Raw genomic sequence first — 24375 nt, 5'->3', positions numbered from 1 at the left:
ATACATCATAGGCGGTCCGAATAGCCTGAGACATCCCAGGCGGTTTTCTAACCGAACCGCATGTGATGTAAAAAGACTACCGCTTGTATTGAGCCAAATTGTACTAGTGAAAACAAAAACGAAATCTGTAAAAAAAAATTGGAAACAAAAACTATTTGCGTCTTTTCTAACTTTTTTCGGAAATTACCGTATTTATTCGGTATTTTACTGTCGATAATAAGTTCATTATTTTTCAGAAAATTTTAAATCTGAACTAATCTTTATAAATTCATAATAAATCTATCTTAATGTAGAAAAAAATATAAAACTAATTTTATAATTTTTCCTAAAATCAAGATCTATAGTCTAATAGTATATAATATACCTTAGAGTTGTTTGAAACCTTTTTTTGATCTTATTTATAGTTTCTTACCAATTATTACTGTTGATACATATATTCATAATTTGCACGAGAACTTGAGAACTAAGAAGAACTAGGGGGACAATTTGTCACTTGTATTTGTGAGATATTGCTTTAATGGTTTTGTGAGGCATGCTTTAATCCTTCATGATTTTTTGAATACCTATATATTATTACTAATTTTTATGTGCATATACAACTTGTATGAATTTTTGAAGTCAATTGAAGGTGAATATTATATTTTTACCAATTGTATTTTAGATTCCATACGTTTATTTTTATACCAAAGTTTTGTTTTTGATGTCCACGAATTACTGATATCATTTCCACTTCTTGAGTTACCGTTTCCAATTTCATTTTTTTAAAAAATATAAAAATAAAAATACTTTTAATATTTATCACTGTTTCCGTCCTGCCTCCCTTGCTACAGTCGCAACTGTCTGTGTCTGCAAAGTACTGACTGCTCCCACTCCACCCCCAGTTCCGGGCCTCTTGGGCATCGCTTCTGTTGCTGCAAATCTTTGGGCCTGTTTGGTTCAGCTTTTTTCTGACCAGCTTTTCTGAGAATCTGGCTGTAGGAAGAATCTGGCTGTGTAGAGAATCTGTGTATCATTAGGATTACGTGCGGAGGAAGATAAAGGTGTCCATAGGACTCAGGATATAGAAAGTGACGGATTCCTACTATTGCAACGACTCAACCGATTATGTGTTTATGTTGATTTTGAATGATTTTTACTCAAACGAATTTTATAGAAGCTGACTGAAAAGCTGAGCGTTTGGCAGTCCACAACAGCTTTTGGTGGCCAGAAGCTCAAAAAAGCTGAAACAAACAGGGGCTTTGTTGCCTGCTGCTGCCTTGCTATCTATCTATACACCGCCCGCACCTTCCATTCCTCCTCCTCCGAAGCAGCAGGCAGCAGCTGCATCGCACCTCACACCTCTCGTGTCCATCGATCCAGCCGCCCGCCGCAGCTGCAGCTCTCACTGTTGCTGTGCCACCTCCTCGTCGCCTGTAGTGTCGACAGAGAAACGCCCGCTGAATGAGAGGGAAGGAACGGAAGCTGCAGCGGGCGCGCGAGTGCAAGGACTAGGACTAGCGGTTGCAACGTCGGCGCGCGCGCGCGTGCGGCGTACGTCGGGCATGGATTGGGATCTCAAGGCGGTGGGCGCGTGGGACCTCGCGGAGCTGGAGCAGGACCACGCGGCCGCCACGGCAGCAGCGGGGCCGTCCGAGGGCCACGCCACCGATACTGCCGCGGCGGGCACGGGCACGGGGACGGGGACGGAGAGCCGCCCGCCCGGAGCAGGGGCACCCGCCGAGTGCTCTGTGGACTTGAAGCTGGGCGGGATGGGCGAGTGCGAGCTCGGCGCGGGCGCGGCGACGGCCTGCAGGGAGAGGGAGGCCGCGGCGGGGGCGACGAAGCGGCCGCGCCCCGCCGGGCAGCAGCAGCAGCAGTGCCCGTCGTGCGCGGTGGATGGGTGCAGAGCGGACCTGAGCAAGTGCCGCGACTACCACCGGCGGCACAAGGTGTGCGAGGCGCACTCCAAGACCCCCGTCGTCGTCGTGGCCGGCCGCGAGATGCGCTTCTGCCAGCAGTGCAGCAGGTAATAGCCCTTGTTTGTTCGCCTTCTTTTCCCATGGGGGGCAGCCGGGCAGGTGTAGCTCGTCCCTGTCTCGTTTCAAGGATGCACGACTTTACCTTTTCCGGCTTGCCTTTTTCTCTCATTTGGTGTTTTTTTTTTTCTGAAAAACAAAGAAAGAAAGGAAAAAAACCTTCATTTGGTTCGTTTCGTTTCGTTTGCTCCTGTAGCGCTGTTACGCTTTTCCGTTCCCTGCGGTCGCTGCTCCTGCAGTCCCCACACAGCAAACTGCTCAGCAGCGTTTCCTTCACTCTTCTCTCTGACGCCCTGATGCGAATTAAACATCTGCTGCCATTGCCAAAGTCTGGGCTCTGGAGACGGGGCGGATCCACGGACACGTGAGCTCCTGCCCTTGCTTTTCCGCGAGCGGATTCTTTCTTTCACGGCCTTCGGCGACGGGATGTCCCCCGGCCCCTACTCTGCCAGTGCCATTTTTTCTTCCTCGGCGTCGGCGCTGATTGCTTCCCGGCCACAGCTCGCCACCGCCGCCACGGTTTGGCGTGCCGCGTTGAGCGAGACAGGGGTGTACTCCCCAGCTTTGGCTACCACATCTGCTAAAGCAGCTGTCTGTCTGTACTACCTGCGTACTGTGTGCGTATTCTGTAGTACGTATGAAAGGTAAAGGCGGCGTAGCGCTAGTCGTATCTTATCTCTGCAGAATGTTCGTAGCAGTACCCACTGAAAGATGATAGTTGCATCGTGGATCTAGATGTAGCTAGTATCCTACAGTAGCCCTGTACACACGTAAAGCATTGTCTGGGGAGTATTTCTTACGGTCTTACGTTGAAGTGTCCCTGTGTGTTTTCATCTGCGTCGTTACTATCTACTACTAAGCTAGCAATGGCAACTCAACACACGGTGTTACTACTTGTGAGCTGCTAGCAATGGCAACTCAACATGGTGTTCAACTGGTCGCTGCTACGACCATCATGAGGCTTCATTAACCATCGCCGAAAAATCCATCCACCTCTCTGAACATCCATACGCAGCTTCCAGAGATCACCACAAGCATTCATCTGTTCACTGAACACCTGCTTTCATTTCATCCCTACCCTGAACGACGATCCATCCATTTCTTTTTCGGTCTCAGGGTAGTGGAGTAGCCATTAACCGTTGGCGACCTTAAAGTTTACAGTACAGCTAGCGCTGTGTTGGCGCCCAGTTTTGTCTTGCTCATCAACTGCAGACGGTCCCGCGGCTCGATACCCAGTTTTGTCTTGCTCATCGACAGCAGACGGTCCTGTGGCTCGATACCCGACCCGATGTTATTTATATGGACTAAATATTTTATCCATTAGTTTTTTATTAGGTAAAAATATTCACCTAAGGGATATAAAACGTTTCGCCCTCATTCATACATGTTATTGTGCTTCGGCCATCCATATATTTTGACTATTTTACTGACTTTTTTGTGATAATGTCATAGAAGGTTTAATGACTATTTTGATGACCACACAATGGAACATGCAATGTGTTATGTGGTACTATCCTAGTGTTGCTACTTTATCTAATTATCCATGGTGTTGTTGGATAGATGATTGAATGACGTTCGAAATTTTGTAATAGTATTTAGATTGATATCATTGACGTTTGTATAATGTATTATTTTGATAGATGTTTAATATTTGTAGGTACGAGTAATCTATACATACCCACATGAGTATATGAGTATAGATATAGGGGTAAATCTATACCCGGTTTATTCGCGATGGAATTATTATTATTTTTTGTCGTGGACGTAGGTATAAGACAGCCGGTGGGTATTGATTGCTATGTACTCCCGCCGCTCTGTCGTGGACGTAGGTATAAGACCATTCCTGGAGCGATCCTAATGCTCTGGACTCTGGTGACATGTTCTGTTTACGCGGGAATACCTTGCTCGGTGTGCGGACAACTCTCAATCATTGATCACTTTGTCTTTTGGTGCAAATTGCAGACTTCGTAGCTTTCTTTATCCGTATGGAGAACGAAACTGCTGTACAGTATACCATCGTGTGGTCCAAGGTTTGACAGGTCTCACAGTATTTTCCTGTCTCTAAGCGCTGATGGACGTACGGTACGGATTCATCGTCGACAGGGAACATTGGTCCCCGGCGTGCTGTGTATTAACTATAACAAGCATATATATGTGTGTGCGCCACAGTACATTAAATATTCTGACAATAATTATGTTGCTGTTTCTTCAGTGAGGAGCATCTTAGTATACGACCACTGGATCATGTGCCCACCTACCTAGGACCATCTATTCTTCTCCCCATTGGAGAAAAAAAACTGAGTACAGTATCTTATTTGTTCAGAATTATCCAAATTCAAAGAATCCTGTGGCCATAATTCATTGGTTCATGGCCATATGACTGTGAGAGTGGCACACTACACCTACTGCCACCAAATGTGCAAAACACTGCTAAGAAATAATAACCATGGGCTTGTTCATTTCGATGGGTTTAAATCCATACCAAGTCAAAATCTTTTAAATTTTTCAATCCCATCGAATACACGTGAGGTAGGAAGTCCTATAAGGTTTGTCTGATCAAGAGTTTTTGTTTGTTATTTAGATTCCATTTACTTGCGGAGTTCGACGCCGACAAGCGCAGCTGCAGAAAGCGTCTGGACGGCCATAATCGCCGCCGCAGGAAGCCACAGCCAGACACCATGGCTTCTGCTAGCTCTATCACAAGCCAGCAAGGTCATTTTCGTACACTCACCAATTCTGCTCTGGGTTTTTCCCCCCGGTCTGTACTTGGTTCAAATACATCTACATTGTTGTAGATCTTGCGTAGCATTTCAGCATGTTTCAGAACTCAAATTCGGTTCATAAGAAGGTCCTCACAGCCCCAACAAAAGATTAGTAGTGTGATATACTATGTTTCTTTGCCTTTAAGATGTGTTCTACTACAAATTATACTAGTATGCTTCACCACTTGTGGTGCTTACATAACTGCAAATTAATCGACAGCCGCCGTCCATATTATGAGTCCGAAACTTTCGCCACAGTTACCAGCAGAATTGGCATGTAGAACTGCAAGAAAATTCTGATTCACATTGAATGAAACGGGGCACAGAATCAATTTATCAGTTATGTCCCCTAATCGACATTTCTTCCCAATTGATCAGGCACACGATTCTCACCATTTGCGCCTCCAAGACTGGAGGCGAGCTGGCCGGGGGTGATGAAAACCGAGGAGAGTCCATATCGCATCACTCACCAAATCCATCTGGGCTCCAGCAGCAGCAGCAGGCAGCAGCATTTCGTGGGAGCCGCCACGTCTGCCTACGCCAAAGAAGGCCCGCGCTTCCCTTTCCTGCAGGAGGGCGAGATAAGCTTCGCCACCGGCGTGGTGTTGGAGCCGCCGGCGGCGGCTCCAGCGTGCCAGCCGCTCCTCAAGTCGGGAGCACCACCACCCGAGAGCAGCAGCGCCGGCGGCGGGAAGATGTTCTCCGATCAGGGGCTGACTCGCGTGCTCGACTCGGACTGTGCTCTCTCTCTTCTGTCAGCGCCGGCCAACTACTCCGGCATCGACGTCAGCAGGATGGTCCGCCCGACTGAACACGTCCCCATGGCCCAGCAGCTCGTGGTCTCGGGCCTGCAGTTCGGCAGCGCGTCGTGGTTCCCGCGCCCCCAGGCTTCCACGGGCGGCTCCTTCGTCTCATCCTGCCCCGCCGTGCAGGTGGAGGGCGAGCAGCAGCTGAACGCCGTGCTGGGCCCCAACGACAGCGAGGTGAGCATGAACTACGGCGGGATGTTCCACGTCGGCGGCGGCAGCGGCGGCGGCGAGGGCTCCTCGGACGGCGGCACCTCGTCGTCGATGCCCTTCTCGTGGCAGTAGTCGTCGTCACTTGTCAGCAGCCGCTGCGTTCTCTCATCTTTCGCGCTTCAGACGATCTGGTAGGGAGATACTGGCTTTAGTGATCACTGATCAGCATTGATCCCCCCCCCCCCCCCCCCACTTTTTGTCGAATCGGCTCTGCTAGCCAGCATTATTGTGGACATTTTTTGAATCGTCTCTAGAATAGTCGCCGATGCGTGCCTTAGCAGCGCACAGACATTGTTAGTTTGGTCGCAACGATCAATGGCATGTTTGCTCACTTTACATTCCTTCTGTTTAGCAAGAGACAACTGCTCTGGTCGGTATTCAGGAATAGATCAAGAGCCATTGCAAAAGGGGTAAAACCTCACGTATAGAACACCTCCAAAAAAAATCATTGACCCAACGTTGTATTGTATCCTAGCCTAGCATCGTGCATCAGAGCAGGGGGATGTTGGATTTCGTGACCACGAGCTTTCAAAGATCGGAGATGCGTTTCCCGCTGATGAAATCCACCACTTTGGTGACTGCCAGCTCCAGTGCCGTCGTCACGGCAATCAGGTTCTGCAGAAACTCCTCATACGTTGGCTTCACCCCATCCACGATATCAGTCACAGCTTTCACAAAGATCGCTGGTGTCGAGAACATGTCAGCGACATATGCTACAGCAGCTCCCTGCCAAAAGGTTAACGAGGGGAAATCAGACCATTTTGAAGCCTCAAGATCAGAACATAGCGTTAGCAAGTAAAGAGGAAGGAAACAAAGTAAGCCTGCTCAACTGCACAATGAGCACCAGTGCACTTGAGACAATTGCTCAATGCTGATTATTAAACTTCGCATCATGTGTTAGATTCAAAAGACCTCAGCTAACAACTAAACCCATTGCACATGGCTGCCATTTCAACTACCACAGATGTAGGTTTGTAGAAAACAGTCCTAGAATAAATGAAGGATGCTTTTTAACAAGAAATGTTATGCGCATAACTCCATTTTCAGGCTGTTTGCTTGTATTCATAAACTGATTGCTTGTTAGGAAAAAAAGTGCATACCTCCATGTCCTTTATTGTAGCATCATTGCGCAGTATCAACTCCTTATCCTGGGGACACATATCCAGAGAATCCCCAGTCGACAACTTGCCAACCTGAAATGAAGTGCTCGGTAAGACTTGTTGGAGATAACTCTGATTACTCATTTCTGTTAGCCAGAGGCTTTTGATTATATAGAGGTACAGAACCTTGGCAGCCGTACACCTCTTGGGCTGCCCAAGGTCTTTAAAGACCGTAATTAACTAACACAGTTATCTAGGAAATGCTTAGGAAGTAGGGCTTATTAACTACATTTCTCCCCCTAAGACCTGCTTCAACTAGTCTTGATCTCCTTGATCCCAATCCTGCTCATCTCTTCCAGCTTGGTCTTGCCCAAAGCTTTAGTCAATATATCAGGGAGCTGATCTGCAGTGGGAATGAACTCTGTCTTGATGCTACCTTCTTCCACACAATCTCTGATGAAATGATGCTTGATTCTAATATGCTTGCTCCTGTCATGGAAAACAGGATTCTTTGCCAAAGCCAGAGCAGACTTATTATCTACTCTGAGTTCCACCACTTCAATTTTTCTTCCCAGCAAATCTGCAAACAGCCTTGACAACCACAAAGCTTGGGTTGCAGCTGTTGTCATCGCCACATATTCAGCCTCACAGCTAGACAGAGCAACAACTCTCTGTTTGACAGACTGCCAGCTGACTAGGCTGGTTCCAAGGAAGAACAAACATCCAGTTGTGCTTTTGCTTGAATCAATATCTCCAGCCAAATCTGAATCACTGTAACCCACAAAACATGATTTGCCTGTTGTTCTGGTGTAGCATAGCCCATGATCTAGAGTACCAGCCAGGTACCTCAAAATCCTCTTTACAGCCTGAAGATGTTCAGTTGTTGGCTTCTCCAGGAATCTGCTAACATACCCTACAGCAAAAGCCAAATCTGGTCTTGTGTGCACTAGATATCTCAAGCTGCCAACCAGTCTTCGGTACTGAGTTGGATTTACTTCCTTTGCTGTACTTTCCTTGCTCAATTTCAGCCTTTCTTCCATAGGTGTAGTGGCTGGATTACAACCTGCCATACCACCAAGTTCAAGTATCTTCTTAGCATAATGGGTTTGCTTCAGGGTAATGCTCCCCTCTGATTGTCTTACCTCAATTCCAAGATAGAAAGACAGAAGACCCAGATCACTCATTTCAAAGGTTTGCTTCATCTTTGCCTTGAAGGATTCAATCTTCTGCTGATTGACTCCTGTGATGATCAAATCATCAACATAAACTCCAATTACCAGTAGGGAGTCACCTGATCCCTTCCTATACATAGCAGCTTCATACATATTCTGCTCAAAACCCATCTGCTTGAGAGTCAGATCAAGTTTAGCATTCCATGCCCGAGGGGCCTGTCTTAGGCCATACAAAGCCTTGTGTAGCCTATACACTTTCTTCTCCTCTCCTGATACTGCAAAACCTGGTGGCTGAGTAACATAAACCTCCTCCTTGAGTTCTCCATTCAAGAACGCAGACTTCACATCCATGTGATGTACTGCCCATCCTTCTTGTGCTGCTAAAGCAAGCAAAACACGTACTGATTCCATCCTTGCAACTGGTGCAAAAACATCTTCATAATCAATTCCCTCCTGTTGAACAAAACCACGGGCCACAAGTCTTGCCTTGTGCCTAATCACAGCTCCATGCTCATCCTTCTTCAGCTTAAACACCCATTTTAGTGAGATTGGGCGGTGACCGGGACGGGGAGAAACAAGTTCCCAAGTCCCATTCCGCTCTACTGATCTCAGCTCCTCCTTCATTGCTGCTTGCCAATCTGGATCATCCTTGGCTTCTTCAAAGCTTGTAGGCTCACCAGAATGGGTGAGATTCAGTTCTGCAAACAGCCGCTGCGCCGGCAGAGGGGTTGGCTGATCACCAATAATGTCATGAATTTTTCGATAACGGAGTTCTTCACCGTCATGGCAGGCATCCACCCTTTCATCATCATCATCCAAGGGGGTCACATGTTCTACCTGAGAACTTGCTGGAGCTGGTTTGGGTGTTCTGGGCGACGCAGACGCTTCCGCTGCAGACTCCTCTGCTTCTGCTGCAGGCTCTCCTGCATTCACCGGAGAGAAACCAGGCGATGCAGGATGTGGCGCAGGAAATGGTGAAGGCGACGCTGAACTTCCTGCTTCAGGGAATTCCTCCGCCCATGGGAATTCAACAACAAATTTGCTGCCTGATGTTTTTGATGTGCCTGTTGCCGGTGATGCCCAGTCCCAGCCACGGCCTTCGTCGAACACCACATCGCGGCTGACACGCACGCGCTGGGATACTGGATCATAGATACGATATGCTTTGGCTCCTTCCGCATAGCCGATAAACACTCCAGCCTCGCCGCGGTCATCAAGCTTGTGAAGTTGAGTGAGCCGTCGGGTATAGGTCACACAGCCAAAGACCTTGAGATGGCCGACTGTTGGTGCCCGGCCATGCCACGCCTCATAAGGAGTGACATTCTTCAGTGCCTTTGTCGGGGATCGATTCAAAATGTGCACAACTGTCATCACAGCCTCCCCCCAAAACCGAGAGGGCATTCGGCGTTGCTTGAGCAAAGCTCGTGCCATGGCCACCACTGTTTGGTTCCTGCGTTCAACAACACCGTTCTGTTGTGGTGAATAAGGGGCACTGAAATGCCGTTTAATACCTTCGTCAGCGCAGTATTCATCAAACTTCGCAGCGGTGAATTCGCCGCCATTGTCGGTGCGCAGGACCTTCAACTTGCGCCCGCTTTCCACCTCTGCTGCCACCTTGACCTTCTTGATTGCTTCTGTCGCTGCGTCCTTGGATGGCAGCAGCACAGCCCACATAAAGCGGGTGGCGTCATCGACGAGCAGCAAGATATAGCGGTTGCCCGCCGGTGTCGCTGGCGTGACCGGGCCGCACAAGTCACCGTGCACCAGCTCAAGCTGATTCTGGGCACGGTATGCTGCTGTAACTGGAAATGAACGCCGCCTCTGCTTGGTGGTAACGCAGGTGTCACACACCTGCTCAACATGGTCGACCACCGGCATCCCGCGCGCCATCTCTTCCTTGCTGAGTCGTCGGATTGCGTCGAAGTGCAGATGGCCGAAACGCTCATGCCATTGCCACGCCTCAACATCCTTGCGCGCCGCAAGACAGATAGGTTGTGCAGCCTCAAGATGCAGAATATATAATCTGTTCTTCCCTCTATGTACCTTGGTGAGCAGACGCCGGTTCTTGTCCCAAATGCGAAGCACACCATGGTCAATCACAACCTTGGACCCTCCTTCATCAAGCTGTCCCAGACTTAGGATAGAGTTCTTCAGCGCCGGAATGTAGTAGACGCCATGAAGAACCCTCTGTTCACCGGTCTTGGCTTGGAAGATGATAGACCCAACGCCCTTGATCTCTACCTTCGACGCGTCCCCGAAACGGACCGTTCCTCGAACGCTAGTGTTCAGATCAGCAAAGAACTCTTGGCGCCCGGTCATATGATGCGTCGCTCCGGAATCTAGGTACCAACCGCTGTCTACTTCTTCGTCCACGCCAAGATAGGCACAAGCACGTGGCTCGGAGAACTCGACGTGCTGTGCCGTGTAGCTGTGCGCCGGCGTGCTCTGTTCCAGGCTGATAAAGCCATGTGCCAGGAACAGAGCGCCATCTTCATCACACTCGGCGTACTGGACGCGTGCCTCATGCCTTCCTTGGTTCCCGCCACGCTGTCCAGCCCGATTTCTGCCGCCGCGGCCTCCACCACGATTGCCACCGCCGCGGCCAGCACGGTTTCCACCTCCATCGCCGCGCTCTGCATCTTCACGGCGCGGCTGGGGACACTCACGTGCCCAATGGCCCTCCTGGTTGCAGTTTAGGCAGGTGTTGGGGCCGACGTGGCCAGCAACATTGCCATCTCCTCGTCCGCCACCACGTCCACCGCCTTTGCCTCGTCCTCGTCCACCACCGCAGCTACGTCCACCGCCACCGCGCTGATTTCTGAAACCAGAACCACCTGCATCTTCTCCCTTCTTCTCCTTTCTGCAGCGCGCTCTCCACTGCTCTTCGGTGTACAGCAGCTTGCCGTTGATAGCCACCGGCTCGGTCAGCACTTGTTCCTCGCGATTGTCCACCGCCTTGAGCCTTCCAGTCACCTCCTCAAGAGTCAGCGCCTCGAAGTCGAGAAACTGCTCAATGGCGACAACAATCTGCGCGTACTTGGCCGGCACCGTGCGCAGAAACTTCTCCACCACACGCTCCTCAGTGATGTCCTTGTCACCATGGATGACAAGTTGCTGGTGCAGGGTTGATAAACGCATGGCAAAATCATCCACTTGCTCGCCGGGGTTGACGCTAATGTTCTCCCAATCGCGGCGTAGGCGCTGCAACGTTGCTCGACGGACCCGGTCCACGCCGATGCGGGTCGCAGCGATGGCATCCCACGCTTCCTTTGTCGTAGCCTTATCGAGGAGTGGAAGGCCCATCTCCTTGGGCACGGCCCCGACAATTACTTCCAGCGCACGCCTGTCATCACGAAACTGGACAGGGCCGCCCTCGATGGCATCCCAGAGATCGCGCGCCTGCATCCTCAGCTTCATGGTCTGGCTCCACTCGTAGTAGTTCGTCTTGTCCAGCATCGGCCACGACGTGCCGCTGCCGGAGTCGCGGTACACCACCCTTCCTTGCGGCGACTCGTAGCGACCGCCGCCGCGGCAGCGCCTCCGGTCCCGCAGTGGTGACTGCGAGCGTCTCCTGTCTCGCGGTGGAGTCCGCGTCCGCCTATTCCTCTCTGTCTCCTCTTCCTCCTCCCAGTCCTCCTCATCTTCTCCCTTCTCGGCGGCGATTTCGGCCCGTAGCTCCTGCGCTGTCCTTGCCGCCGCTTCTGCAGCAGCCGCCGCCTGCTTTGCTGCCTGGACTGCCAGCGCTGCTGCTTCCTCTGCAGCCTTCAAGCGCGCGGCCCGGCCGGAGGAGTCGCCCAGCTCTCCTTCGCCGGGACCCTTGGCCTTGAGCCTGGCAGCACGCTCAGCGGAGGTCGACATGGAGTGGAGAAGGTAAGGAGACGGCCCTGTGGCTCTCTGGTGTCTAACCAAGGCTCTGATACCAAATGTTGGAGATAACTCTGATTACTCATTTCTGTTAGCCAGAGGCTTTTGATTATATAGAGGTACAGAACCTTGGCAGCCGTACACCTCTTGGGCTGCCCAAGGTCTTTAAAGACCGTAATTAACTAACACAGTTATCTAGGAAATGCTTAGGAAGTAGGGCTTATTAACTACAAGACTGTAGGTTTGCCCATAGATTGCTACAAGCTCAGAACTAAAAATTTATGACAGAATTTATGTTCACTATAAGGAAATAGCAAGAGGCATACTTCTCTAAGCACAACATGCAAGAAAACGACTCAGCAGTTTGGAATCAGAATATAGCTGCGGCTCACCTTCAAATTGAGCTCCTTCAAGATATTAGGAGCTGCAAAAGTTTTGCGTGCTCCAGTTCCATACATGTCAAAAATCTAATGCATACACACCAAGTCCATATTAAAATGGCTGAAATTTTAAGACAGAAAAACTCAAAAAAGAGCAATGGTAGCTACAGAAGGCATCATATTAAAATAAAAAAGGAATCCATAATTATAGGCACAACCATGAACAAGTGATATACAAGATATATTGAAGTTATTGCTTCCCTGCCGACCCCCTAGGTTATTAATCATGATGGTGCAGCAGGGCAAGGAACCCCAATTAGATGGAGCTAATCAGATTAGTTCAGGATTATTAGTTATATCAAATTAGTTATGTATTGTCTGGCACATACATGACTTGCTCATCTCTAAGGATAAAATGGATATAACCCCAGGACAACACATATAGGAGAAATGTGAGACAATACTCACAGGTATTGGTATCCTCCTGTCATGGAATGCAACATCTGATGCAAGGAATACATCAGTAATGCTTGCTCCTTTGGCCTAAACGCAAGAAAGCAAACGTTCAAATAGAGTATTAAGCTAGAACATAGAAGGCAAACATCAGTAAAGTTCTGGTGCATACCTTGAAGCCACCAGCAGTGCCCGCATTAATGATAAGGTCTGGCTTCAATGTTTGAATGGAGAAACTAGTCACAACAGCTACTGGTACTGTACCAACACTGTCGACTCCTGCAAGGACGCAGCTCTTAGTAAGAAATGAAGTCAGTTGACACAGAATTATCTTGAAGAGAATTGCATAACATGTAGGCATGCATGCTATAGTGGTTGATCCTGAAAGCATCTAGGCCGTAGTTTGGTTTTGGTGACTACTGAGAATATATATAAGAATATAAGATTATTATGAGTTTGTGACTAACGTGTGTTTTGCAGAAACAAGATAAATTATACCACAATAATACTGGACGATTAGGCTTATGAGGCATTCATGCTCTTGATGGAGATCAATTGTCAGTTTTTAAAGGAACGAACGAAAAGATTAAGAACCAGCTAGTTGCGAAAGGGCGTCTAGCCAAGTTGGTTAGGTGGTCTGAGTAGCACTCCTCAGGTCCTGAGTTCGACTCCCCGTGGAGCGAATTTCAGGTTGTGGTTAAAAAATCTGCTCGTCTATCCCACGCCAAAGCACAGGTCTAAGGCCCGATCCTGGTCGCGGTCGTTCTCACATGGGCTACGGTGTCGTTGTGTATGGGTGGGGCAGGGGTTCGGAGGTTTTCTCGAGTTTTTTTAGAACCAGCTAATTCTGAGTGTCAATAGAGTCGTTGGACACTTAGAGTAGTGATAGGACCTTTGGGGTATGTTTGGTTGGGCTGTGACTATGAAAAAAACTGTTGTGAGCTGTGAGATGTGAAAAAAAACTGTTGTGAGCTACAAAAAACTAAAAGTCGTTTGGTAGAGTTGGCTGTGGATGTGGGAATTGCGATGAAAAAGAACGAAAGTTCTCCCACACAGACACATTAAAGCCGCTGGAAGCAGGCCCAGAGGTCCTTTCAATTTTCCACTCAAGAAAGCCAACTTTCGGAAAAAGCTACTAGCTGGAGCATGGTGTTTGGTTTGGCTTTTGGCTTGGGGGGGGGGGGGCAAAAGCCACAGCTAAAGCCAACACAAATAGGCAAACACGCCCTTATTCTCGTTTAGTTGTACTACAAAGAGGGGGCGTGAGATGGTTAACTTGACCTATGTGAGTCTAGTTAGGTGTGGTGATGCACACTTGTAAAAAATAGTGGTAGGTAAAACCATGAAAGCCCACAAAAAATATACAAAACTCAACTTGAAAAGCATTTGAAACGAGCAAGTGGGACAGTGTGCAAGCCCCATTTCATCTTTTTCTTCTTAATATACAAAGATGTGTAGTTCCCCTGCGCTTTCGGAAAAAATAAAGTCTGAAGTAACATCAGGCGTATCTGATGCTTCATCGGATACAACAGCAAATGGGAGAGTGCCCTGTAGTTTTTCAGAGTTGCATCGACATGTTCGGTGTGCACACGGCATGGTGCACCAGATAGGACAACTAGAGAGCTTGCAGAAGTGCTTCTAAATAGTTTGTACATACCGATGTATCTGGTGTGCCATCGCATATAGCAATGGACAGGACACCTAGAGATCATGTAAATTTGTTGAGAGACCAAGTACTCATCGGACGTGTCTAGTGTGCCACCGGATAAGGCACTGGACAAGATACTCAAAGAGGTCTGCAACTATGTATTTGACGGCCGTACTCAACAGAAGTGTCCGATGTGGCACCGATGTTGACACCGAATGCGATATACAGTAACGACTAATTCAAAAGCTGACCATTAGAGTGGCACTGACGTGTTCAGTGCGGTGGGAAAGTGAGCATCAGACACGTCTGACCCCCCCCCCCCCCCCCGCCACACACACACACTCAGCTTGTTGAGGTGTCTTGCCCCTTCCAATAGTTGAAACATCCACTTGAGAGTGAGGAAGACCCTTTGCATAGTGAGTAGGGGTGGGCGTTCGAGTTACCTGAAAATTTCAGGTCGGGTAATTCGGGTATTTAAAATTTCGGGTTTTGAAAATCGATACCCGAAATTACAACGGGTTTTGCAATACCCGAAAATTCGGGTACCCAGAATTTCGGGTTCGGGTTTGGGTATTCCCGAACTACCCGAACTGTTGTGTCGGATTCATAAAAACACATACACCCTATTAAATTAGTATAAAAATACAGTTTGAATAATGATATACATGGACATATAAAACACAAGCAATCTACAATCACAAGTTATACACACTTACACATAATTATAGATGTACAAATTAATAATTAAGCATGACATGAGTATGACACATGAAAGTTCGGGTAATTCGGGTACCCGATTGTGATACCCAAATTACCCGAAATAAATTCGAGTTTTGCAAGTTGGTACCCGAAATTCCCGAACAAAATTCGGGTTTCGGGTATTTCAGATTCGAGTTCGGGTATTCCGGGTTCGGGTTTCGGGTTACGGGTTTTTTGCCCAGCCCTAATAGTGAGGATATTAGGAAAATGATAATCATGGTTAGTGACCTCATTAGTGCATAGAGAGTGACTTGTGCGCAATGACCACCCTCATTAGACTTGGCATGGTCAAGTGAGAGTCTAGTGCTTGTTACTCTTGGTGATTGACATCATCTAGATGGTTCAGCGGTGACTAGAACTGTGGCAATCACCTAGAGAGCCTATGGACTTGTTCATGGTTGCGAGCGGTTCAATATGCCAGAGCGGCAAAGAACCAACTCGTAGAGAGCACTTGGTCCTTGCATGGACCAAAGGGAAGCAACATCGTTGCGTGGATGCTCCAACGAGAATTAATAGAGTGTCGATTTTCAAGACCTTGACAAAACATAGAGTCTTCTAACCCTTGATTTAATATACACATTTACATTTGAGCAATTTACTTCAAGCATTTACTTTCTAACATGTGGTCGTTTGGAGCAGGTAGCCAGGGAGTTCTTTACCCAAGCATCTGGTGGCAATCTAGTCTTAGGATTGGTCACAACTAGGTGTCAGAAATTGTCTTTTTTTCAGAGTTTTTGGATGTGTGTGTCTTTTGATACAAAGGCCGAGAGATTGTTTTCAAGAGAGTTGTAATCACTTGATGTAAATTTCTTGAATTTAATAAAACTAGCATATAGCTTGTGCTAACGCTTCGATTCCGGAGAGGCGAGGGGAGGGGTTGACGGTGGCTGCGACACGAGTGAGGGGAGGGTGAGGGGGCGGCAGGGTTAGGGTTGGGGGAGGCTGACAGTGGCGGGGTCACGGGGGAGAGGGATGAGGAATGATCCAAATAATATTGTCCATTGGATTTGAGTAAAGAGAGGGGTTATCCAGCGATCTAAACCGTTGGTTTTGATGATGTGTTAAGTCTAGGTGCAATTTGTTTGGTAGATTTAGGGCTAGTTTGAAAACTTAAATCCTCTCTTGGATTCCCGAAGATTGAGGGGAAAATGAACTCATTTCCCACTCAATACCCGGGAATCCCGAAGGGGATTTAAGTTTCCAAACTAGCCCTTAGTGGAGGTTATGAGTGTGGGGTGATTTGGTTGGGTAGGTTTTGCAACGTTTAAACATGTGGATTGTATAGTGGTATAGATCTTTCTTTTATAATAAAGGAGTCTCGGACTAGGAATGACTTGTCCTAAATGACTCCTACTGATCACGACTCGGAAGTGAAACAATACACACATGCAACTGATTATTCTAACATTCTCAGTCACAAGGTTACGGGTTCAAAGCAACCTCTCCACATTTGTTGGGGAAAGGATAGCCTCGATTTAGCCCTTCCCTAGACCTTGCTCATGTGGAAGACTACGACACTAGCTCTACCCTTTTTCTCATGTTATTACTTAGCATGACGAACGGGCCTCTAGTTTAGTTGGTTAGATGGCTCTAGTAGCACTCCTTAGGTCCTGGGTTCGACTCCCAATGAGAGCGAATCTTGGGTTGGGGTTAAAAAAGGTCACTCGTTGGTTCCCCTAGTTGTGTGCACACAAGATGAACTGGCCTATGGGGGCGGATCTTCATGTAGGGGCTAGGAGGCTCAAAGCTCGGGTAAAGATCTGGCCTATAGAGGGTGGATCCTCAGGCTGCATGAGGGCAAGCTTTCGTGACCTTTCTCAATTAGGCTCCGATTGAGCTTCTTAATATAATACCGTGGTGGCGGTCTTTCCACACCGGCCGAGTTTTTTTATTATTATTATTACTTAGCATGTTTCTTTTTTGCTGAAAATATAGCGAGCTCAATTACTTTTGATGCAGTTAATTATGTTGCTTCTCTTTTTTAGATGGATATGCTTCTAGAGTTGTAGTGCTGCTGCAGTAGTTGCATCTTCAGTGAAACAAGAAATAGAATTTTAGCTTTTTATCAAAGCTTCTAGCTAATATTTTCAGAGAAGATGCTGAAATATTTCAACGCCCACCGCAGCTTTCTCTCTACTTTGATACTTAACTTGCAGTTTGTCAGTCAGGCCATGTGGTCTTCATTTCTTCAGGTTCAGGTTTTGTGGCTTCATAGTTATGGTATATGATCTCCAGGTTCAGGTTCATGGCAAGCAAAATCAAGAAACTGTGCCACCTTCTATAGCTCCTTACGTTACACCAAGCAGAAGTTATATTCTCTTATCTATAATTTTGTTAGAGCTATATTAGTGTTGGGGACTTGTTCTCAAATGCTATGAATTAAGAACAAGGCAACATAAAATGTTAAATGTTAATGTCCTTCGTCCATGAAACATTATTCCCTCGAAGATAATGAGCCTTGGACGAAGGTTGATGAGAATATAATTACGAAGCTCAAGTCTTCGTAATAAAATTTTAATAGATTGTATAAGATAACATGAAATAAAGGGTATAAAAGGATAAATAAATCATAGACGAATTATATTATATTTACTTAATGTATTGAATCATTGAACACAATAATACCTCTGCCTTGGCAAAGGTTGGTTCCCGAAAGATGCGATTGCAATTACCAGAATGCGTGAACAGTAAAGGAATACTGTTCACTATTTATAGGCACAGGACACAGCCTGTGAGGAATTACAATTATGCCCCTCATAAAAGTTTACAACATTGACTCAGACCTTTATGGACTAAAAGGTCATTCTATCTTTAAGTCGGTTTGTAATACCGAAACTTCATGAAGAGGAACCTTCGGCCATCTCATACAAACAGCTTCACCCGAAAGCCGCTTCTTCCTAGAAGACCTTCGGCGACGAAGCATAGACCCAACAGTAGCCCCTTTCGCGGTGCTAGATCGTTTTTCGTAACGAGCTTGATCCGTGAAAAAAGTCTCTTAAGCTTCGGAGCGCCGAAGGTCTAAAAAACACCTTCCCTGAGCTCGTTGTCGAGAAACGATTCAATTTCCCAGCGCGTAGCGGCCCCACCTTGCAGAGTTAATGTTTGGTCTCTGCGGTCCACCACGCAGCGAGTGCGAGCGGGTGTCCGCCTGGTGTAAAAATCCTGGCGCTTCGCCTTCTTACCTGCAGTACTATATAAACAGACGAGTAGGTGTGAAGTTACCACAACATTCATTGCTATTTGCACTGTTTTGCTGCCAAAATTTTTAACCATCGCCGAAGCTTGTATCTCGGAATCGAACGAAACTCCAATTTGAAGCCTGCTTCGTCAGAAGAAAAAACTTTGGAAGAAAAAAGTATTAAATTTCCACAAATTCATAATTAAATGGCCAGAGTACGTTCTACCGCCAGGGTTGAGCGTGAGGGGGGCGAAACTGAAGCTTCGGAGACTGTTCCCATCTCCGAAGCCATGCAACGATCCGGGCTGGTGACTTCGGAAAAGATCCCTAGTGATGATGCAGAACAAGCAGAACAAGCAATCGCTGAAGCAGAAGAAGAAGATATTGAGGAGACTGATCCCGAAGATGATTATCGCATTGCCATGCCAAGCAAACCCAGCCACTTGGACTTCGGGAAATCTACTGTTTCGAAGGCTGATCTCTCCAAGATGGTAAAGTCGGGCTTTTTTAATGAAAATCAGAAGAAGCTATTACGCTTCGGGGGAGAAGAGACTACCCCAAAGCCGGAGAAGGATGAAATTGTTATTTTCAAAAGCTTTCTAAAGGCTGGATTAAGATTCCCCCTGTTGGGTCTATGCTTCGTCGCCGAAGGTCTTCTAGGAAGAAGCGGCTTTCGGGTGAAGCTGTTTGTATGAGATGGCCGAAGGTTCCTCTTCATGAAGTTTCGGTATTACAAACCGACTTAAAGATAGAATGACCTTTTAGTCCATAAAGGTCTGAGTCAATGTTGTAAACTTTTATGAGGGGCATAATTGTAATTCCTCACAGGCTGTGTCCTGTGCCTATAAATAGTGAACAGTATTCCTTTACTGTTCACGCATTCTGTTAATTGCAATCGCATCTTTCGGGAACCAACCTTTGCCAAGGCAGAGGTATTATTGTGTTCAATGATTCAATACATTAAGTAAATATAATATAATTCGTCTATGATTTATTTATCCTTGTATACCCTTTATTTCATGTTATCTTATACAATCTATTAAAATTTTATTACGAAGACTTGAACTTCGTAATTATATTCTCATCAACCTTCGTCCAAGGCTCATTATCTTCGAGGGAATAATGTTTCATTGACGAAGGACATTAACATTTAACATTTTATGTTGCCTTGTTCTTAATTCATAGCATTTGAGAACAAGTCCCCAACATTGGCGCCCACCTCCGGTGAACTCACTTCCACTTTTTGAGCTGATGGCTTCGTTCAATGATCAAGCTGGAGCTGCTTTGGACCCGAAGCTGGTGCTCCCGATTACAGGTGGTTCATCCTCAGAGCCAGCCAACAAGAAACAGAAGAAAGAAGCACAGAGAAGGGTACAGCATGTTGGGGTGCAAGGACCCTTCATCAAGTCAAGATGGTCTCACATTCCTATTACCTTCTCCCAAGAGGACCTTCAGCTCAAGGATTACCCACATAACGATGCCATGGTTATCTCTTGTGTCATCAAAGGATTTCTGGTCCACAATGTCTTGGTTGACACAGGTAGTGCAGCTGATATCATATTTGCTAAGGCCTTCAGACAAATGCAAGAGCCAGAAGATAAGATTCATGATGCTACACATCCTCTCTGTGGCTTCGGAGGAAGACAGATTGTAGCACTGGGCAAGATCACCATGTCAGTGACCTTCGGGTTCATCAACAACACTAGAACTGAGCAAGTTGTGTTTGACATTGTTGACATGGAATACCCTTACAATGCAATTATTGGTCGTGGCACCCTCAATGCTTTCGAAGCAATTCTTCATCCTGCTTATCTCTGCATGAAGATATCTTCGGATCAAGCACCCATCGCTATTCATGGAAGTCAGGAAGCTGCCAGAAGGGCCGAAGGAAACTGGACTGACTCAAAAGCAATCCATAACATAGATGGAGCTGAAGCTTGTGAACAATACAAATTCAGAAGGGAGAAAACAGCTTCAGCAGATCAGCCGAAGCCCATGCTCTTATGTGAGGACATAGCAGAGCAGAAGGTGCTGTTGGGCTCTCAATTATCCGAAGAACAAGAGAAAACCCTGATAAGGTTTTTGTTCAACAACAAAGATGTTTTTGCATGGTCAGCCAATGATCTCTGCGGAGTTAATAGGGATGTTATTGAACACTCGCTCAATGTTGATCCATCCTTCAGACCCAGAAAGCAGAGGCTTCGGAAAATGTCAGATGATAAGGCCGAAGGTGCTCGTAACGAAGTCAAAAGACTTCTCAGTGCAGGAGTTATCAGAGAAGTAAAGTACCCAGAATGGCTAGCTAACACTGTTATGGTAAAAAAGGTAAATGGCAAGTGGCGAATGTGTATTGATTTTACAGATCTTAACAAGGCTTGTCCGAAGGATGAATTCCCATTGCCAAGGATAGACTCTTTAGTTGATGCAGCAGCTTCTTCAGAGCTCATGAGTCTGTTAGACTGTTATTCAGGCTACCACCAAATCTGGATGAAGAAGGAAGATGAGCCGAAGACTAGCTTCATAACTCCAAGTGGCACATATTGCTATCTGCGGATGCCTGAGGGGCTCAAAAACGCTGGAGGAAGTTTCAGCAGAATGACTGCGAAGGTTCTCCAGTCTCAGATAGGCAGAAATGTGCTAACTTATGTTGATGACATCATTGTAAAAAGCACGAAACAGGAGAATCATATTGCTGATTTGCAGGAGACCTTCGCCAGTTTCAGACAAACTGGCTTAAAGTTGAATCCAGAAAAATGCGTCTTCGGAGTAAAGAAGGGGAAATTTCTTGAATGCTTGGTTTCAACAAAGGGAATTGAAGCTAATCCAAGTAAAATTGAAGCTATACTTCGGATGGAGCCACCAACTACAAAAAAGGGGGCTCAAAGATTGACAGGAAGGTTGGCATCTCTCAATAGATTCATATCCAGATCAGCAGAGAGAAACTTACCATTCTTCGAAGTGCTGAAGTCAGCCGAAGTCTTTCAATGGGGACCAATCCAGCAGAAGGCCTTTGAAGAGCTGAAACAGTATTTGGTAGATCTAACAACACTAACTCCACCTACGCCAGGGGCTCCTTTGTTATTATATGTGGCAGCTTCGCACTCAGCGGTAAGTGCAGCACTTGTCCAGGAGAAGCTTGATGGCCAAGTCAGGAAGCAGGTCCCATTGTATTTTGTATCTGAAGTTCTTAGTATATCAAAGAAAAACTACACAGAATTAGAGAAGGTGTTATATGCTGTTTTGATGGCATCCAGGAAGCTTCGACACTATTTTCAAGCTTACAACATAATTGTTCCTTCTTCACAACCTCTGAAGGATATTATGAGGAACCGAGAAGCTACTGGAAGGATTGGAAAATAGGCTGCAGAGCTCAACGAATTTTGTATTGAATATGTTCATAGGTCTTCGATTCAGTCCCAGGCGTTAGCAGACTTCATTGCTGACTGGACGCCAGGGGCTCAGGAGGAAGAAACAAATAAAGACGCCGAAGCATGGACAGTGTTTTGCGATGGGTCTTGGGGAACCTTCGGAGCGGGAGCGGCTGCTGTGTTGGTTTCACCTTCCAAAGTTAAAACTTGCTATGCGGCAAAACTTGATTTTAGTTGCACAAATAACATTGCCGAGTACGAAGCCCTGCTTCTGGGTCTTCGGAAGCTAAAAGCAATGGGAATCAGAAGGGCCATACTTAAAACTGATTCCCAGGTTGTTTCGGGTCATATTGACAAGAGTTGCAAGGCTAAAGATCCGAAGCTTGAAAAATATCTGGATATGGTTCGAAGAGTTGAAGCTTCCTTCGAAGGATTTTCTGTCAAAAATATCCCTCGAGGACAAAATGAGCATGCTGATTTGCTAGCTAAGTCAGCAGCACAGGGGCTGCCCTTACCTTCGGATGTGTTCTTCGAAACAATAAAAGCACCTTCGGTGAAACTTCTTGAAAGAGCAGTCCTCAATATATCTCCTGTTTATAGCGAAGATTGGAGAACTGAGATCATCTCTTACCTTCAGGGTAAATTCCTTTCAGATGACGAAACTTATAACAGGAGGATAGAGGCAAGAGCTCGTCCATATGTCATGATAGAAGGGGAGTTGTACAAGCATGGAGTTTGTGCTCCGCTACTCAAGTGTTTATCTAGAACCGAAGGTTTAGAGTTGATGAAAGAAATACATGCAGGCCTGTGTGGATCTCACATTGGATCTAGGCCGTTACTTGGAAAAGTTTTCCGTCAGTGGTTTTATTGGCCGAAGGCAGCTTCGGATGCGGCGGAATTAGTTCAAAAGTGCGAAGGTTGTCAGAAATGTGCAAGAGATCAAAAACAACCTTCGTACTTGACACAGCTCATACAACCCATCTGGCCATTGCAAAGGTGGGGCCTTAACTTGTTGGGTCCATTACCATCGGCCCAAGGGAACTTAAAATATGTTGTAGTGGCTGTGGAATATTTTTCCAAATGGATTGAGGCAAAGCCTTTAGCCACAATAACTTTGGCCACCATTCAAAAGTTTTTCTGGCAGAATATTGTTTGTCGTTTCGGGGTACCAAAGGCCATCACTGTGGATAATGGAACACAGTTCGACTCCGAAGCTTTCAGAGATTTCTGTGATCAAATTGGTACGAAGATCCATTTTGCATCAGTCAGGCATCCGGAGTCAAATGGGCTCGTTGAAAGAGCCAATGGCATTATAATGACAGGAATAATGAAGTTAATCTTCAATCAACCTAGGGAAAAGTGGCCAGATCAGTTAACCAAAGTGGTGTGGAGCCACAACACAACAACATCAAGGTCTACAGGCTTTACTCCATTCAAGTTATTATTCGGTGACGAAGCAATAACTTCGGAGGAAGCTAAAACTGGATCAATAAGAGTAGTAGCTTCGGCAGAATCAGGTTCTGACGATGCTTATTCTGTGGAAAAAGATGCTTTAGAAGGGATCAGGCTTCAAGCTGTGGAGAATATCAATAAATATCAAGCCGAGACAATCAAATGGCGAGATAGAAAGGTTCGGCTAAAGAATATTGAGCCAGGACACTTGGTGCTTCGGAGAGTGGCCAACCCAGAAACAGTGGGCAAGTTCCAGTTGAAATGGGATGGACCTTTCTTAGTAGCATCTTCGTCAAGACCCGGTTCATACAGATTGAAGGATATGGACGGCAACGACATTATTAGATCTTGGAATGCGGATGAACTTCGGCGGTATTATGTGTAACTTGATGTAATTTTTGTTTTTTCTTTTTCATGGCACCCTTTTCCTTTCTAAAGGGGGAGAAAGGTTTTTAATGGGACCATCACATGTAATTTCCTTTTTTAGTTCTATAAGAGCAAAATCCCCCAAGGAATGTAAATGTAAAAGCTGAGAGCGCACCATCGAGTGCCGAAAAGTAAAAAGCGAAGAAGCTCCAAAGTCGTTACTAAGGGAATGCAGAGCTTACAGCGAAAAGTCAACGCTGATTCCGCCAAAAGTAAAAGGCGAAGAAGCTCCAAAGTCGTTCCTAAGGGAATGCAGAGCTTACAGCGAAAAGTCAACGCTGATTACGCCGAAAGTAAAAGGCGAAGAAGCTCCAAAGTCGTTCCTAAGGGAATGCAGAGCTGATGTGTGATTGTCTCTAAGAAAATAATGGCTAAGAGTATGGCTTCGGATATGAGTTTGGACATTCATTCGCACATTACATTACATCATAGCATTTGCACTCATAAACATTCATCCAGGCATATGTAGGATAATCATCATCATGGCATAAGTGGTTGCTTCGGCATAATAGAAAAGCTTCTTCGCGTACAAACAGGAGAGCTTCGAAAAAAAGGGGAAATGTTGTTTTCTATGCTTCGCTGTGTACGAAAAGAAGGGAAGGTGTTTTTTCGCCTTCGGCTTGAAAAAGATAATTTCGTCCACAACAAAGCACTTCACATGCATTAATGGAAGGGTAAGAGCATAATACAAGGTATGAACAGAACTCATTAAAGGCAAGTTTAGTTACATTCACAAAAAGTTATCTCAAAAGTTTCCTAAGTCTGTCTACAGTCTACTC

General features: G+C 46.4%; 2 protein-coding genes across 4 annotated transcripts in view; one reads left to right on the top strand and one right to left on the bottom strand.

The window, feature by feature from the left end:
• Nucleotides 1-1240: 1240 nt before the first annotated feature.
• On the top strand, nt 1241-16013 carry not1 (neighbor of tga1). 2 transcript variants are annotated; one of them, XR_002269082.3, is made up of 4 exons: nt 1241-2005; nt 4597-4727; nt 5156-5927; nt 15812-16013. XR_002269082.3 is itself a non-coding variant. In NM_001362260.1 (3 exons), exons 1-3 carry the CDS (start codon nt 1542-1544, stop codon nt 5866-5868), a joined length of 1308 nt encoding a protein of 435 aa, NP_001349189.1. In that variant the 5' UTR covers nt 1290-1541; the 3' UTR covers nt 5869-6093. The 2 variants fall into 2 exon arrangements, 1 of the variants encoding a protein (NP_001349189.1); NM_001362260.1 differs by lacking the exon at nt 15812-16013 and having other exon boundaries at nt 1290-2005; nt 5156-6093.
• Nucleotides 6038-24375, bottom strand: part of LOC100286299 (MTA/SAH nucleosidase) — a 30631-nt gene continuing 12293 nt past the window's right edge. The window contains exons 4-8 of one of the 2 annotated variants that reach the window (NM_001159186.1): nt 12938-13044; nt 12781-12855; nt 12325-12399; nt 6897-6989; nt 6038-6522 (exon numbers count right to left, since the gene is read on the bottom strand). In NM_001159186.1, coding sequence (NP_001152658.1) covers nt 6325-6522; nt 6897-6989; nt 12325-12399; nt 12781-12855; nt 12938-13044 — 548 coding nt within the window. In that variant the 3' untranslated portion in view covers nt 6038-6324. The remainder of the gene's footprint in view (nt 6523-6896; nt 6990-12324; nt 12400-12780; nt 12856-12937; nt 13045-24375) is intronic. The other variant, XM_035966972.1, reaches the window with a different exon arrangement.

Source organism: Zea mays, chromosome 4, assembly GCF_902167145.1.
Source record: "Zea mays cultivar B73 chromosome 4, Zm-B73-REFERENCE-NAM-5.0, whole genome shotgun sequence".
Taxonomy (NCBI): domain Eukaryota; kingdom Viridiplantae; phylum Streptophyta; class Magnoliopsida; order Poales; family Poaceae; genus Zea; species Zea mays.
The sequence above is the reverse complement of the archived record's forward strand: the minus strand, read 5'-3'. Positions and strand labels throughout refer to the sequence as shown.